Below are 19,008 nucleotides of genomic sequence, written 5' to 3'. Positions count from 1 at the left end.
GACAAATCTCCCCTCCTAATCAATCAAATCAATTCCCGACCCCCCGAATGACCCAATCACATGACTCAACCCCATAAACTCCATCGCGTGTACAATTTCGCAAATAACAGGGGGGGCAAGGGGGAGGAAGAGGGGACAGTCTAGTTGATTTTCACGAAATGCGAAAAGTCCCGCGAGTCAGACGGTCACCATGGCAACCGAGCTGGTGCGTACCCCGGCATCCTGGCTCTCGCTCGATACTAGACGACGCCCAAATCCGCCAGGGCCGCCGCGTATCGGGATTCTCCGGAATTTCACCCCCTCCACCCACCCCTATTTCTTTCCAACCCCCATGTCCTTCTTTTCCCAACTCTTCCCTTTATCTTTCCACCTTACTTCCACTCCCCCGAGAACAGGATACTCTATCAGTGGAGATAACTGAAGGCTCATCGTAGGCAAATTGAAAACACATTTGCTATGGATTTTGAGGGGAGGTTTTTTTAATTGATTGAGATTTTTTTTATTGTTGATTTGGAACCCTTAAGAGGGTCCATTCGACTTAAGGAAATAAAATTGACGAAGGCAAAGGTGGAGAATTAATTTTTATGCATTGATTGAAATTAGAGTTGGGAAGTGAGTTGTCTGATTGTGATTTTGAGAAAATGAAAATTGTGAAAAATTCTGATAATTTTTTGGTGGAAATTTCAGTCGTCGATGAAGGAACGTTATGAACTTCTAGTTCCATTTTGCGGAAGTCTAACAAAAATAGATAAATAACAGTCTAAAAAATTCAGAAAGACGTCGTAAAAAACTCATTATCGAGTCATTTTATTGTCACGCGAAACAATATTGTCCCGACAGAGAAGTAATTTTTTTTCATGTGAACCGAGCGGTAGAGACACGAGTTTCTCTCGTTCCGTTATCAGTGGAGCGCGAAAAATAAAGTTTCGAATGGAGCCAAATATTTGAGACTAGACGGTCCAAGTATGCTATTCATAAGTCGAATTCCCTTTTACGAGTTTCGAAGTGTGAAGAGTTTCTTCTTCGAGGTATTGTTAATACTGAAATTTAAAAAAAATTCACAGTTATTTTACAAAGCTGTCTTTTATCAAAATCCAAAAAATCGACTTCCTGAACCTCGCGGTGGGAGCAGTAACGAATAAATAATTTTTCAATCAGAATTTTAAATTTTTTAAAGCAGAAAAAAATACCCAGCTACATAACGAATGAGTAAATGTCCTTCTGTACTGCTCTCCTCCCATCACAATTTTTTTTCTTCAATTGAAACCGTTTTATTGACCGTTACACCGGAGAGGAAGTGGAGAATAAACTGGTGAGACTATTTCACATCCCGTGGAATCCCCAATAGTCGAGAAAATCCTGGAAAAAAAATCTAAAAAAATTTATCGATTCCATCGACGATAAAACAAAAGAAGAAGCCAACACATCTCCATGGATGCGCCAACACTGGTCGAGATTTTAGAAAGCAAATACACCCGGGGGAGTGAAGGGGATGAGAGGGGATTGCAGTCGATCTGGCAGAAATGCACCTGCCGATTTCCCATGGTCATCGCCATCCACATGTCCCATATGCAAAAAGGGATGAAAAAAAAAAATGGAGATAGCGAGTGGCTTTTAAATACGTCTGCACACCTTGCAGTGAAACTCTCGATAAAACCCGTTTCTGTCTTGGCACATCATAACATCGCACACTACTCGTCATCCCGAGGGTCTGTATATATCAAGAGCTATCGACATTGTCCTCGTAATGGCCACTGGCGGTTTCTGAGATTTTTCAGTGGAGAAAATTTAGAATTTTTTTGGGGATAAGTTCATGGATTTTGGGAGGTACCGATGGACCTGAAGAGGAAGGAAGAAATATTTATTTCTATATTTAGTTAATATTTTGCGGTTTGTTGATATTGATCTGCGTTGAAAAATGGGGATTTTTCGAGGATTTTATGGAAATTTTTTAAAAATCCTTGGAAGGGTTCGTGGAAATGGCGTTAAGCGAGTCCAAAAATTTAAAGAAATTTGTTGAAGATCTTCGAAAGATAATTTGGTAATCATTCAATTTTTTAACATTTTCGAACAAAAAAATTTTTCAAGATCTTTAATACAGATTTTTTCATACGAAACTGACGTAGAAAAATTTGTCTTTCAAAAAACTTTCGGAAATCTGCAGGAGAATGATCAACAGATCTATAAAAGACAGTAATTTATCAACAATCTACAGGAGACTGAAAAAATATCTTCCAAAGATGTTGAAAAAAAATGTCCTCCAAAGATCTGATAAAATCACATTCAAAAGAATCTTTCAAAAGTCGTGTTCGGAAGATCAATATTTTTCTACTCCAGTGAATTCATTATAAACAAAAAAAAACCCACCAAAATTAATTTTAAAAAAAGCATCGACGATTAAATTCTAATCTGCAAACTTCAATATCAACTGTGAAATCCATAAAAAAAATTATTCAACTGTCATCAACGATACGAAGAGCTAGTAACATCAACCACATCATTGACAATGAACAAATGCTCCAGCATCTGTCCGGATTGACACATCCACCAACTGATTGATCACCTAGAGAATCATTTTTGTCCCCCCTCAGTCATGAATTTTGCGTACGAGGGGTTCGAGGCGCGAAATCCCTCGATGAAGCAGATTCTAACAAAAGCTGGAGGTGTCTCTCCTCGTGATGTCTCTCTACCCTCGCACGTGTAGATTGCGAGGGAGTGGGTAACAGGGGGAGGCCGAGAACACTGGGTGTGGCGGAAACAATGTGACATTCATCGAGGCGCGAAGATATCACCTCCTACCCCAGAGGGGGTGGAGGGGGTTGGCAAATCTCTCGATCGATCTCTACACTTAAACTCTGACATCTCCACATTTTTCTTTTTGTCAGCTGAAAAGTTGGGGAGTAAAGAACGAATTGTGGCTCGTGGGAAACCCGCGGGTGAGACATTTTTTGTGAGATGTAAAAAAAGATATTGACAGTTTTCGATAAATCTGTCAAAGGAAATATTTTAAAAAAATAATCTGAATTTTTTCACGTATTTTTTGGGGTAGATATTTTAATTAGTTGAATATTCTGATAGTTGAGTTAATTATTCCACGACTTTTCATGCACTGGAGGAGTTTATGAAATATGCATATCTGTTGAAGGTAATCTAGAAATTCCCTTCTCATTCCCTTTCGATTTAAAAAATAACCACTTGGAAAAGTCTCCCAACTTCATTACAATATTAAAACTGGCGAACGATTCAGGAATTAATTTACTGAAACTTCATAAAACTTGAGGTGAAGATTTTCTCTGGAAATTAATAAAACTTCGGCACTCGATTAATTAATCAATTATAAATGAAGGAAATTTATGGAATAATTTATGGAGGAAAGTTGAGGTCATTTCAGAGCAAATATTCTCTGAAGAGGATCTTTGGTCAATAAATTGTCTGCGAAAAATTCTCGTGAAATCTGCAGAAGACACATCGAAACATCGACTTGAGAGAAAATGGGAAACTACGTTAGAATCTCCTTCTGATCCTCTAATCCCTCACCCAACCTCACACCCATAAAAACCTCACAACATGACTCCGAACTAAATTTCCTCCCTGGGAATGAGTAAAAAAAATTCCACCGGGATATCATCTAACAAACGATCCGTCAGTCACCGATCTCGACTAAAACTCGTCCAAACCCCATAACTCCTAATACGAATCGTGGAAAATTCTCCAGCAAGAAGTGCACGTGCTCATTACTCGTGCACTGACCCAGTCTTCAACGTGACATGATTGATAGCTCAATCCCCTGTATTTCATCATCCAAAGAGAGAATCACCGTTACAACCTTTTATTCCCTCCAACAAAATTAATGGAAAGAGACAAAGAATGAAAAATATAATATTCCATTAATTTTTCATGGAGAAAAAAAAAAGGGGTAACGTTGACCAACTGGGCTGGAATAACAGACTCGTATCCGGGAAGTTTGGGCCGCTGAACCGTGCCCTCAAGGGGGAGAAGGTGCCGCCAATGGCCCTAACCGTCCTATTCGATTAACACATTCGATAATGACCAATTTTGAATAGGAAAATTAGGGCTATTAGTCGTGTTATGACTAGAATCGTCGATTAGTATTGATTAGACGAACTAAATAATTAATCGAATTTTATTATCTTCATCTCCACTCACCGATGACGGAAATTGTGATTGATGGAGGGATTTAATGAAGGAAATTAGTAGAATTATTTTTTTTTTCATAGACCATTCCAAACTTGTGATTTTTATGTTGTGAGAAAATTGAGAAAATGAAGATCAGAATTTTATATGATTTTTCAAACAAAAAATCACGAAACTTCATTTCCTTATCATAGTCTGTCATAAATCACTGAAAAATGGTGATAAGTGGATAATTCAGGGGTTGAATTCAGGGTAATTTTGACATATTTCCATGTGAAACAGAATTATCCATCAAAATTAGAGAGAAAACTCGGGAGTTTTCATGTTTAAAGAAAGGAAATTAGATTTTTAAAGTGTGACATGCTAAAGCCCAGGCATTATCGCTTATAACATTTATCTTGATGAATAGAATGAATAATATATGGCATATATATGTATATATGATATATGGTATATCGCCATTGGTTGAGTCTAAAATCTCCAGAACTGGGAAAAACTATTTTTCAAAGCCTGAAATTCAATGAAAGTGGATTTATCATACGTCATTATGAAGATCTATCAATAATCTTCAGAATGATCTATAGATATATCTGGAGATCGCACCAAAGAAAAAATTGAAATCGAAACCTTAAAATAAATTTTTCGCTCAAAATTTTCGTAAGTCAATGACAAATGATCAGAATTGGACTCGTCAGGCGCCATTTTGAAGCGAAATTAAGTGATTTTCCCAATCAGATAAACCACATATATATTGTTCCTGACCCAGAGATGGATTTAAGCCTAGAAACGAAAGAAAAACCAAGTAAAATGAAATTTGCAAAATGACTATGAAATTCTCTCCATCTCCATTTCCATCTCCATCAATTCCTTACCCCAGAATTACGACATCTACTCTTCACAGTTGCTTCAGTATTTTCCTGCCTTTCCATCACCTCCTCCAGAATGACCGACCCTCAGTCACCCGAGAGAAAAGACTCCACACAATAGTGTGACTCACCTTCTCGTCCTTTTTTCCTCACTCAGATAAGACCGAGATTTCCTGAAGAGATGTCACAAAGGACTTCATCAACACTCAGATCTACGAATATTCTCAGGGTCGATCCTTATCGTCGTCGATACCAAGACGAATACCAGAGGAAAAAAAAAACCACAACCTCTCTACCCTCATTAGTTCCTCAAAAGAAAATTATGAAATCTGTCTTGCATTAGCCTGAGGATTTTTACGAGTCCAATAGCATTGCACAAACTTTCCCACTCAAAGTACTTTCAAATCAGTCGACCACAAGTGCATTTCCATCAACTCCTCCAGCTCCACCGTCCCTTAACCAACGAGAAAGAAAGGATCCAGACAACTGTGTGTGGGTCGTCCTTGCGTTTGATTTTTTTATTTCCAGAAAATACGCGTGGTACATAACAGGGAGTGGTTCCATTGGATTTTATGTATCCCCCAGGATTCTCGTGAATTTATTCTCCATCGATCGATCGTTACTTACTCCTTATCCACTCATTGGAGATCCTATCGCCTCCCTTGATTTTTCTCTCCTCATTTGGGCTTTTTTTTTTATCGTTGAACGGTTGAAGACCCCTGTCTTCCTTCAAACCACAACCAGTTAGTCTTAACCCACGCGTTGGAGTTACGATCGACTTCCGAGCGATTTATTCTCCACCATAAATCATCTCAAGTGACATACAAAGCTCGTTCGGCGAGATTTAATGATTTCGATATTGGATTTGTTAACTGATAGGGCAATCTACGATCTTTCAATTTGATATAATTATGAAAAACGTGAAATATGCGAACGAAGAAATGAATTTTTTATTTATGAGAAATTTTGAGTTTGTCAGTGAACTTCATTAAACGAATAGAAGTCTAGAAAAAGAATATTTTTGATAAAGTGACATTTTTTGAATTGAGTAAGTCCCTGAGGAGCTTAATTAGGATTCAATGATGACAATGATATTGCTCTTGAAGATGATTATGTTGCGGAAAATCTCAAATGAAATCTATTGATGATTTTTGGTTTTTTTAATTTGTGATTTTTTAGAGAAAAGAATTTCCACGAATTTTTTAATGTTTTTAATAGTTGAAGGAGTTCCCTCATAATTGTAACTAACAAACTATTGTCCTAGAAAAATATAATTTGCATAATTCAGACCTATCAGGATTATCTAATAATGATTTGCCTGGAGACATGATATTAAAAAAATAAATAGTTTTTCAACAAATGGATATTTACCAAAAACAATTTTTTTTCTCAGTGTAAATGCAAAAATTAAGGTGCCTGAAAATATCCTCAGAATAATCCTCCACCCTTAACTCCAAAAATATTAATTATTCAAACAGCTCCAACAATTCAGATCCCACGCACAATGTCCTGTCTCCTCATTCCCTCGTCCTTTCGAGACAGTAGTTCAGTCGGAGTTGATGCAAATTCACTTGTGGTACACCACGAGTAGTTTTGAAGGTTGATTTCGAGGCGAGGCTGGTAGAACTACGTGTAGGTAAAGGAGGATCGATGTTACGAGTGGAGGATAATTCAGGAGAGCCGGTTTCCGAGGGAAAGAGGCCAGAAGGATGAGTCATGGATGGGGACTTGTTTTATCCCCACCGCAACGAGAAGCCTTTTTTTTGGTTTTGCCCTTCGTTTGGCTACACATACAGACACTCCTGCTCTCGTTTGAATCCTCTTGATGCTCTCTTCTTTTCCTTTTCAATGGAGTTTTTTTCCGGGTGCGAGGAGGACGCCTCATCTCTCAGATCTCATGGCTTATTCAGAATGAGGAAGAGGGAGGCTGATTCAAGGCTACGCCAGATATCGAGGTAAGCCCGGAGGTTATCAAATTATGAGGGGTGGGGGACGACTCGGGAAAGAAATATTTGGGGATGATAAACTGGGGTGGAAACACGGAGATGAAGTTATCGGAGTTTTGGGTGTGTCTGAATAGTTTTTAGAGTGTTTTTTTTTTTCAAAAGAGATGACTAGGACTGATTGGTAATTGGGGGTTTCCTCCAGAATGAGCGGAAGTGAATTTTTGGGAAAGAAAATTTTTTGGGAAAATTGTGTTTGACGACTGCGGAATTTGAAGGTATTTGCTGACTTTGGAAAGTGAGGGATCTTTGAGGATAAGACAATTTTCTGTTCATCTGGAGAATAAATCGGTTGGGGGGGCGTGAATTTTGTTCTCAATTCGTTGATTTTTTTGGAAAAAGGCAGAGAATTTTCCTCTAAATTTTTTCCAGTCTTGCCTTGACGATCTGGCAACTACAGTCTTGTCGAGGGTATTTGTTGTAGTAACAATAAATGGAGAATCACTGGGCGAAAATGTTTATAGAAACGATTGTTGAACTCCTCCAGCAACGAAACAAGTATTGATATTATATATATCATCAGTCATCAGTGAATAACGTCCTAATTAAGAAGTAGTCAAAATGCAAATGTTTTTTTTTGTTGTTCATGAATAACGGGAGATGCGAAATTTCAGAAATTTTTCCGCATCCATTTTGCACTTTTTTTTCTTCATTAACAATAATGAGAGCACGAGAAGAGGGGAAATCCCATAAATTATTAATAATATTGTCCACGTTCTTTTTAAATGTGTAACTTATCCACTTTACCCCACCTTTTTCGTTCAATTAACGAGGGTAAAATGGAGAGGAGGAATTCTCCCTAAATTACCGACCACATTTTCACTCGAAGATGCTGTAATTGTCGTTCTTCCAACAAATTAAAGTTCTCCACGAAAGAATATTTTGAAAAAAAAAATCAGACGGCCACATTTGTAAATTATTATGATTTTTTCATCATTGACTTACCTCAGTAAGGGGCTCTTTGCTGACATCACCATTCTTGGGTGCGTCCTCACGAACGGGCTTGGTCTTGTCCTTCTTTCCAAAACTTATCGTCCTGAACGACCACTTCTTTTTTGTCTGCGAATAAAATATGAAAAATTAAAATTTCATTTTTAACCCAACACGAAAAAATAAAAAAATACAAATTCTCTCTGCGGTGAGGATAACACAGAGGTCTGGCATTATCCCCAGGTAAATGATATCCCTCCCCTCTCACCTTCTCCTTCTTTTTGGATTCCTTTGTGTCTGGTGATGTTGCAGATGTAGGACTGGCTGGTGTGCCTTCGGTTGGTGTCGTTGCATCACCAACCTCGGCCGGTGTTTCAGCCGGCGTTTCCGCCTTCGTCTCCTCTACCTTTGCCTCCTCATCGTCCTGCAATCATACGATACAAGTTCATTCACCTGTGATAATCGAAATATCGAATAGTTTGTTACAGCCTCATTAAAATTGTGATGAAAAAAAAAATTAGGGATTATGAGTGGACGGTTTTCTTAAGGAGCATTCCTCGTACGATTGACCCCGACAAATTCCAGTTCAATTAAGTTTGGAATAGCGCTGTGGTGATGATTCTGAAGATGGGGAGGGAGAGTTTTGGTGATGAAGGACGGAATGCGGGGAAATTAAAGTAGCTCTATTCGCAAGTCGGTGTTTTACCGATTGGGTACGTCGCTTATGAATATTTCATTTGCCAAATTTTCCGGTTAATTGCATACCAGATAAATAAATTGAGGAAAAAATTACGATTGCAAATGTCTTCGAATTATCTAAAAGTATTATTGATTTCTTAAAAATTCTTGAAATTCTCTTAAATCGAATAATTTCTATTGTTTACGTTAAATTACGGTGGACTGTGAGGCGAATCTCAATAATTTCCATAAATTTCCTCATTAAAAATTTCGAATGTGCTAAAGAGATTCATAAAAACGAGAAAATTAAGATCATTTTTCAAAGAAGTTCCAAAGAATTCGTATCATTTTATGATTCCATCAAATCTATGACTTCTAAATAATCACGATCGACGCCGAAAATTTACCTTCGAGGACAAATAAACAAATAAAACAGTCGGAAAATTAGTTTCACACGCAGTTGGTCGTATTATCATTGAAACAAAAATAATATTGAATAGTTTCGATATTTAGTCCGTTGGTTATCAGTGCAATTTTGTCACGCTCGTGTCAGTTTGGCTCGTACAACTCGCCGACAAGTATGGAAACACGAGAATGATTCACAGCGGTTTTATTCTGTCGTGTTTATTGGCGTTCCTCGGTCCCAGTGACACTTCATCCTGTGGACATTCCGTAACACGATGTATTCAAACAGCTATCAGTACATTTGAGAGAGTATGTTATGCTCAACTCGCCACAGTCCGCATCGAATTTCCCGTCGCTGTCACGGTTTAATCTCGCGTTCGTCATGACTAAATGACTCGAGTCATTTCTTCTCTTTTAATTTTTTTTTACTCCGGATAGTATGACAGGATACGACTGAACGGGGATTTTTCGAGAGGTGCATGCGAAGGGTGGGAGTCAGAATTATCATTATTATTATTATTGTTATTAGTATTATTATTGGGATTTTAAACCGAAAAATATTTATCCAATTAATAAAAGTTGAATTTGCATGACTTTTTTTGTGAATTTCTGAACAAAAAAAATCGACCAATTGGGACAAAGATGTATTCATCCCTCAATTTGAATCTCAATACCAAATAATTCCCTTTCCCTGGCAAACAATTTCATTGAGAAAAAAGTCTTTGATGCCTGCACTTCAGCTCTGATTATCTGCACGCAGTGACTAGGGGATGGGGTGAGAGGGGCACGTGTGAAGGTTCAATGCTTTTTTTTTTTTCTACCATCGAGGATCGCGTGTCGAGAGCCCTCGGCCTCGCTAAATGCCGGATGCTGAATCGATTCCACGATTTTTATTTTTCTCCGCCTCGTTTGTCTGCTGAAAATCGCCAGAAGGTCGCCGATATGAAAAAATGAGGGGAGAGAAAAGATTTTTGAGATTCATTGAAAGGTTGTGAAATGTAAGTTTTAGTGGCGGATTTAGAAAATTTGGATTTTTTATCTTTGGATGTAAATAACTGAGGAATTTGTTGACATTTCGTTGGAGATAATTCGCCGTTCGGAGAACAGTTCTCTTATTTGTTTAAGAAGAAAATGTTGTAGAAAATATCAATATTTTTACAATTTTAATTTAGATAATACTGACTATATCTGATTTTTTTTTCTAATTTTACTAGTGCAATTTACTGAAAAATTTGGTAAATGAAAATCAGGGAGGAACAATCTTCGTTGAAAATATTCAAAATCATCGTATCCAGTCGGTAAATTACCGACTTGAGCGCAGAACCACCTTAACAAGGTGTCGAAAAACTTAATCTTCCTCATCTGCCGACGAAAAAAAAATCAGATTTTAATTTCTAATTAAGTCTTGATCGGCAAAAATCCAGAAAAAAAATTGTTCAACCAACAAAATCATCGGACAAGACAATTCTCCCCAGAAATATTCGTCGTAGAAATAAATAGACTGGAATTCACCGAGACACGCCTCACTTTAATTGACTCCAACTCGCGCAAATTGATCTCTCGTATGAAAAGCCATAATGCGTGATTCATCGTTCAAGCATGAAGCACTTGTCCGTTGATATTCCAACGTCTTCCGTTTCCTAACTACGTGCTATCACCAGCTATCGCATTCCAACTGATTATTCCCTCCGTCGTATTATTTTTCTCATCTTAATTTTCATTCTCAGCAATCTGGCACCTGTTACGCATGCATAAACAATACCACGATAAGCCATCATTTGAGACTGAAGAATTATCATTCACGAGGACTCTATCGAACGAGAGGAAATCGGCGCCTGACACGTGGAATTTTCAGGTATCGTCTCCACGGACACAGAGGTTTTTCCATTTTATTTTATTATTTTGTTTTACTGCCTCTTTCAGTTCGTAAAATTTGAGATATTTATGGCTGTCGTGGTTGACTCGCTCAAGGCTTGCAGCAGGCGTGCGACCTGCATAGCAGCATCAAGGTCAAGTGCAGCCTTCCACCTATCCTATGGGTTGAGTAAAAAATGCTAAATCACCCGTTAGAGACACACCTGGCGGCGCACACTTAAATTCTTCTTCTCGGCTCTCCTGAGATACGCGAAGGCAAATACATCGACAGGTGATGAACATATCGAGTACCTTTTTTAGTAATTTTTTCAGTAATTTTCAATTTTTCACTTCGATATTGACCGATTTATTGATTTTTTTTCCTTCTGAATGAATCGATCATTTTTCACATTCCTTAATTTTTTTTTTTAACTTTTATAAAATCAATTTTTTAAAAATTGAATAATAAATTAGTTTAAAAAATTCCAAAGAATCTTCAATTTTTTCCACTATCATTGAATACAATTTTGTAAAAAAAAAAATATCTGCAAACTCAAGGTGATTGTCGTATAAAATAAATAGTTGAAAAAACTAACTGCAAAATGATGACTTTCAGCTCGAGATCGTCTGTTTTTTTTTTATTTGAAACATAAATTTTTGATATTTGAGAATTTTCACGTCTTCCAATGGAACGAATTGGGATCTTTTGCAATGCAAATATCGTTATATTAAATTTCGTGCTGTCACTCCTGGCAGCTAGATCCGGTCAGAAATAGCTGTGGGTACCAGGCAATCATAATCGATAAAATTCAATCCCGAGGATTAAAATAGCAGCGCAGTACGTCATAAATACCTTCCTGCTCTTACGGCAATGATTTAAACAATGGAAATCCTACACCCAATCACCCCCTCCCCCCCCCCCTTCGTCATCCTTAGGCTTCAAGGAAGCCCATTGTCACCGCAAATGTTATGCATGTAATTCATCGGAACTCGCTAATGACGATAATAAACCTTAAAAAGACGTTTCGTTCCATCGAACACAGAATAATTCCATTCACAGCCTAGATATGAGTTGACTAATGAATTTCACCAGGTGCCGCAGACTTTGTTTAAAAAAATGAGAAAGAAAAATTATTTTTGTCGAGAGAAAATGATTTTGAAGAATGCAAAACACCAAATGCCAAAATTCTGTTCAAATTAACAATAAAAAAAGTCATCAAATCGCTGTCAATCGTCAAATTAGTACCGGCAGTCGGTAAAAAAAACCTGAACTACCCCTTGAACAATGAACTCCAACCCCTTACCTTTGTCTCCTCCTTCTCTGTAGTCGCGTCCTTGTCCTTGGCGTCTTTATCCTCACTGGCCTCTGTGTGTGCACCTACACCGTTGGTGGTTGGCTTGACATCGGCCTCCTCGATCCTCTCAAGTTTTCCCTCACCAACTGGTGCAGCATCACCACCCTCAGCGGGTAAACCCTCCTTCTTGGGTGTTGTTGTAACGTCCATAGACCTCTTGCTGTGTCGCGCTCCCATCTTTATTTATTTATCGTATATGTTTTTTATAAAAAAAATCGATCAACGTCAATTCACCTGCAACAGAAGAGAAATGATTTCTTTAGCAAAAATTTATCAAAATGGGGTTTTTTCTGTTGGTACCAGAAGACATTGTTTAACGTTAGCAGTAAATTATATTACAGTGATGACGCGAGGTTGTTTTTTTAATTTTATTTCTGGGCCTCATGCATTTTATAAAATAAAAAAAAAAATCCGGTGTTTGTACAGTCGTCCGAACAATGTTGTTCCCTCTGACGTCCCTTCCGTCGTTGGTTCACACTTTTTTGGAGGACTGTACGTCGTAATAGTAAAAAAAAATGTAGAATTTGAGTGATGAATGGCAGGAGACATTTTATGCGTCGGTAATCCCTTTTCAGGGCTTCTTATCGATGATAAAAATCGACGTGTTATTTTTCCAACATTCCAACATGTTTTTATGGAGTACACGAGGGGAGAAGATCAATTGGGGGAACCCAGATGTGGGGGTTGAGCCGTTGAGCGGATTGACGATGTGACAACAAATATCTAATTATAAAACGTTTAAGAGGAAAAGTTTCCGCTCTTTCTCGTTCCAAAGAAATGTTAAGTGCGATAAGTTGGTTATTTTTTCAATAAACATTTCTTTTGTAGTTTAACTCCTCGATAGGAAGTTGGGACGAACTTTCTGGTAGCAAAATAAATAAATGTCTAATTATAAAAAATTGAAGAAAAACAAATTCTTCTTTCTTCTTTGGAGATATTTTATCTCCAGGTTTAAGGTGGTGGCATCACAGTCTGTGTCAAAAGTTTATGGGTTGTAAAAGGGCCCAGCTTAAAGGAGAATCCTTTGACAATTGTTTCATTTGATTGATTGAACTGTAATGAACAGCTAAAACGTGACTATTTTTTATTGTAAATATTTTTAATTATGGAAATCATGAACTTTCTGTAATTATTTCTCGAAAATCAAAGTATCGATCGACCTAATTTTTTTTTGTGGTATTCAATGATGCAATTTCTATCGCAAACAATTGTTATTTGACAAAACTATCAAACAGTTGATTTTTAAACAATTCTACTCTGTAACGTGTCATGTAGACACCTGAAGAGTTCTCGAAATTTTAAACAATTCTATTTTAACTTTAAAATAGGCGATTTCACCATAAAAATTTGAACAAAAAATGTCAAATAATTATTAATTCACCACCATAATGTCAAATAAATAACCACACACCCTTAGAAACCATTTTTCTAAGAACAATGACACTTCCCAGTGAAAGAACCTCTTCAAAAAATGTACTCTTCAAGCAAAATATTTAATAACAAATTTTAACGCCAAACCCACGAATCTATTGACTATTTTCGGTCCCTCGAGCAATGTCATTCACACTGATACCCTTGTACAAATAAAAAATCTCCCCCTTGCACTTTCTTCTCCGTCTGGTAAGAGTGTGATACACTCGGTTGACCTTCTGTCCTCCTATAGAACCTACCGGAAATTCTCGATGCCAATTATAGTGTGAGGCTTGGTTAAAGTACATTTTATTTTCAACAACGCAAAACACGAGGGTATCCATCACACGATGAGCGAAGGGAGTTCGAGATGAAGCTAAAAGGATTGAAAAGGAAGCGAATAAAAAAAAATATTCAACCGTCGGGCAAAAAATAAATAATAATAATACAGGGAGTGAGACAAAACAAAAGCGAAAGGACAACGTGACTAAAAGACGTTTTAAGTCTCGTCGCTTGCTTTCTTCCCACACACCGGGGACTTGGCTTTTAATCGCATCATAAATTATCCGATCGCGACGAGGGATGCGAAGACGTAGGCGAATTATTAAGTGTACCAGTGAATTTTATTTATTTTTTTTGAGTGGAAAAAATGAGAGTAAATAAGGTGGGGTGAATTTATGGATAGGCTTTGAGAGGGCTCTCGGTGATACGGGGGTGAGTCTGATTGCAAACAAAATATTTCACTGACCTAAACTGACCTATTCTCAGGGGCAAATAGGGTGGGGGTGTGCGACGCGTGTCACCGGTTTTTCCCTCAATTATTGGGGTTAATCAGGCGAACCTTGGCCACACACCGGATAAATCTCATCAAATATTTGAGAGGGTCTGTCCTACAGTGGAGGCAAGAGCCGAGTAAATGAAGGGAAGGAAATTTTGAATAACAATTAACCCTCCAAAGGGGCTAAAACGTGGGACGAAACAACACTCGATAATTTTTCAAGTCAAATTTTCGCGAGAAAATTGGACCCGGATTTTCGAAAAATCAGAAGAAAAAAAAATGGACAAATCAGGAATTTTTTTTTAACAAATTCCAAACAATTTCCCAAAATCTCAAATTTCCATAACTCACCTCGTCGCCTGGAAAAGGGAAAATACAAAAATTTCTCGCACATCAGAGAATAAATTTCCCCTCTAATTGAAACGTTGAATTGTGGAATAAAAACATCTCGTTGCCCCCATCGGGCAGATGTTACAGGGCACGTGGGGTTAGCATAACCCACACGAGTGCAAACATTTATTTGCCACATAGACGAATGCCTTCTTCTCATGCCACGTCTAAAACTAAAACCGTACCCTTTTGTTGTACGTCGCGTGCCCCGTTTTTCAACAATACTCACATCACCCACCCCCTTCCCTCCTCCCTTCCCCTACTCTGTCGTCCCAGGTACTCACGGTGTTTAAAATCTCTGTGAAATTTAACTTCCCGTTAGTCAACGCTGGTAGGTACTCAGTGCCACCAATTGTTCTTGCTCTAACGTGTGAACCTATTAGCTGAACCCGGAGAAATGCCTATTTTTTCCAGAAAAAAAAAATGCACCCTCGAAGCTGTCTAATTACCTGAATTCCTGAGAATGATTATTTTAAACAAAAAAATAGAGTTTAATGCGGTGGAAAATTGTGAGTGACATTCTTTGTTTTGTTTCTGAGAACTGGAAAATTTTATTTCTTCTGTTCAACTATTTTTCCTTCTGACTGGAAGAAAAATGGATAATTTGAAAAAAAAATCAGAGGATTGTGGTATTTTATGAACTGAGTACATATTTTTTGGTAATAAATTAGGACTATGATTCCCACGGTTATGGTCATGGTCGCAATGGTATGGGTTTCGCGTATTATTTTTTTGTTAAATGAAACAATTCATTGTTTCATTTAATTTTATTAAGTTGATCCAGATTCTTTCCGATCGAGAGCCTGACCTTTCTGACCTTTCCCTCCAAATGTTTTGACCTTTCTGACACTATCGATGGTCTGACCCTTCTAACGTTCCCCATAAAATCTGACCCCTGTGACCTCTGAAAATGGTAACATCCAAAGAACCTATTCTCCAATTTCTAGAGAAATTGATCCTCTTGATCTTCTCCGACGCTGAGTCTGACCCTTCTGCCACCAGATGGTCTGATGCTTCAAACCTCCTCCAGTAGATGGTCTGACCATTCCCGACGTTCACGCACACATACAAACACGTCCTAAAATCGCATTTTCCCGCTCTTCATCGATCGATATCGATTATATCAGATCGATATAACAAAAAAATCCAAGACCTCCCCCTGGACCAGTACAATGCTTCCATTCGAAATAAAAAAAAAAATGAGAAATGACCATCAATGGTAGCGCTAATGTTCTCATGTCGGTCACGAAGAACCATCTGTCCATGAGTATCGCCGAGTGCGGCATCAGTGTGTCCTCGAAAAATGAAAATTTATTGTAATGCGAAGCCAACGGAGCGTACCAACTACTATGCCCGCATCGTATTTGTCTAGAGACCGTAGAGTGCGCACGTGTTCCTCAAATTGATATGAAAAAAAGGGAATATTGCTCACATGCGAGGAGAGGAAGTGCTACCGCGTGTGAAAGATAGTGATGGGAGAATTCATTATGAGCCAGTGAAAAAAAAAAAATGCAGAAGTGTAGGGAAAACGTGTTGGGGGAATCAACTGGTAGCTGGACATATGAGATTCGTGAAATCCTAGACAGCGAACGATAAATCGCTCCCACGTATTGTTAACACGCCATTTGTCAAGAGAAACTGTCAAGAATGAGAGCTTTAAAATTTATTTCCTAAATTTTTCATAATGTGACTAATAATTTGAATAAAGGACAGATAATTTTTATCATTAACAGTAAGCGATTGAGAAAAAGAATGTGATAGTTTTTATATTTTTTAATGATTAAAAACAATTTAACTAAAAAGGAAGAGTATTTTTCGTTGTTAATAATAAATCATTCTATCGAAAAAAATAGATCAGAATATTTTGATACTTTTTTAAGAAGGAAATTTTCTCCTGTAAATATATTTTCTCGTAGATTATCTGGTTGGCACTATAATAAATAACTATTACAACATTTATTTATCCACCTTCTGATATCGAACGCAGAAAATAAAAATAAATTTCAAAACAAACGTGATTGCGATACGCGTGAAAATATATTTTCAATTCTCATCGGCAAGTAGATAAGACGTCGCGACGTGTTGACTCTCCTTCAGCGATTCAATATTTTACCGCAAGTTGGTATGTAAATCCCACGTGGATTGTAAGTGCAATAGCTTTTATCGGAATGGTCAATTGCGCAGAAAGATAATTTAAATTTCACTTAAATGGTACTTTTCCAATTTTATTTACTTCTTTCTAATTATCCAAAATTGACTTGTCATCGTCCTTTTTTCTCCAAAACTCGTTTTCTATAATTATATAGAATTTTTCAGTTCCACAATTTACCAGCTACAGACCATAAAAAAAGTACAACTCATGATGCCACGGGAAACGTCTAGAACTCATTTTTTTTTCAATAAAAAAATCCGTTTCTGATTTACAACAAATTTTAATATTTCATGAATTTTTCTATTCAATCAATCAATCAATCAATCAATCAATAATAATAATAATTATTAGGACTAGTTTTGGCCGCTTAACTTCGAGGTGAAATCGGACTCCTCGATGATCATTCAGTGATTCAATTAATGAGTAATAAATAATAATAATTAGAATGAGTTTGTATCGTTTAACTTTGAGGTGAATTTGAAGCCCCCGAGGATCAAATAACAAATAATAATAATACTTTGAAAATTATGGATTTGCTACGGAGGAGCTTTTTTTTTATTTCTAAAATTTTTGGAAATTTGAGTGGAATTCGGTTTTGATGGAAATTTTAAACAGGTAATGCTGGGGAAAAATGAGTGTCATTGGTCGGCGAGAGTGAGGGTTAAGAGGGGGCGAAAAAAAAAATACATTTAATCTTGGAATTACTGGGGAGCCGTTGAATAACCTCCAGCGGCATAAAAGCGGTTCGCCTTCTTTCTTTACCCAACCCAACTGACACACAATCGTGTCGGTGGCAAGGGCAGAGGCCTCTCTTCCTCTCTCTCTCTCTCTTTTTTTCCCCTCTCGCGGTTTATCCTCACTCTCGGGTATCCCCCGGAGTTTTATCCCTCAGGTCGCATGGATTTTTGAATGCACGGCAGGTAGAGGCCCACTGCTGGCTATGCAAAACCCACGACAAAGAGTATCCTCACCCACTGGCTGAAACTCGGTGGAAAAATCCCAACAAATGGCTCTGGGGCTGTAACTAAACTGTTCTGTCGATTCAATGTCGAATAACCGAGGGACTTGAGGATTTTCGTACTTTCTCCATTTTCAGAGGATCATTTTTCCGACGGGTGATTCCAAAAGTTCGATATTCTTTTTAGAAAGTGGATGAAGTGACGGTCGCGGAGGAGAGTAATTATTTTCGGGACATTTTTGAGTATTTTTTGCAATAATTTTGGTGAAAAAAAAAATCCTTGAATTTTTCTCACTTGACGGAAAAATTAATGTTTTCCCGGAATTTGTTCGTTCAGTATAACAATGCCAGTTACTCATTTCCACCGATAAATCGCCAGTTCCGGGAATTGAAATGAGAAATTTTCTCATAAGGAAAATTTACTAATGAATGACCGCTCCGGAATTTGGCTCAGACGAGACTGAAAATTCTTTCGAGGCGTCCACTTACTGGACTCACTTGCTCACAGACTGGAACAATCACGCCCATCTACTTGTGTTAATCCGTCAATCAACAATAGTTCCAGTCTTAGTTATAAAATACAATTTACCGAGTGAAAACCTGAAGCTTGACCCAGTAAATTCCCCCGCATTTTTTCCCCAAAAACTGACCGACTGATTAAAAACAATTTCCACTCGACGGGACATATATTTCGAAATAAATTTGGAATTAAGGTTGTTGTTGTTGCGATACAGTCTCTGTAAAAAGTTTGTTCGTTGTCAAACGATCCAGATTAAAGTACAATTTTTTTTACTGTTTTTTATTTTAATTTATGAACGCCCTCTAATTATTCCTCGAAAAAAAAAACGATGAATCGATTTATTTATTTTTTTACTTTTACCCCAAACAATTTTTGATTTGAAAATACGTGAAAAGTTCCCAAAAATTCAAAAATTTCTATCTCAAATCCAAAACGAACAATGTCAACCAGAAAATAACGACTTTTTCCATGTATTCACTACAAAAATTTAAACAAAAACTATCGAATAAATATTTTATACAAAAACTACCTCAATAAACCTCATTTTGTTCATC

General features: G+C 37.4%; 1 protein-coding gene across 3 annotated transcripts in view; it reads right to left on the bottom strand.

Moving 5' to 3' along the window:
* Positions 1–19,008, bottom strand: part of LOC135169317 (A-kinase anchor protein 200) — a 59,491-nt gene that overhangs the window by 12,185 nt on the left and 28,298 nt on the right. For all 3 annotated transcript variants that reach the window (XM_064134206.1, XM_064134205.1, XM_064134208.1), the window contains exons 2-4: positions 12,196–12,480; positions 8,223–8,378; positions 7,970–8,083 (exon numbers count right to left, since the gene is read on the bottom strand). In XM_064134206.1, the coding sequence (XP_063990276.1) occupies positions 7,970–8,083; positions 8,223–8,378; positions 12,196–12,423 (498 nt within the window). In that variant the 5' untranslated portion in view covers positions 12,424–12,480. The remainder of the gene's footprint in view (positions 1–7,969; positions 8,084–8,222; positions 8,379–12,195; positions 12,481–19,008) is intronic.

The sequence above is a fragment of the Diachasmimorpha longicaudata genome, chromosome 14 (genome assembly GCF_034640455.1).
Source record: "Diachasmimorpha longicaudata isolate KC_UGA_2023 chromosome 14, iyDiaLong2, whole genome shotgun sequence".
NCBI classification, from domain to species: domain Eukaryota; kingdom Metazoa; phylum Arthropoda; class Insecta; order Hymenoptera; family Braconidae; genus Diachasmimorpha; species Diachasmimorpha longicaudata.
The sequence above is the reverse complement of the archived record's forward strand: the minus strand, read 5'-3'. Positions and strand labels throughout refer to the sequence as shown.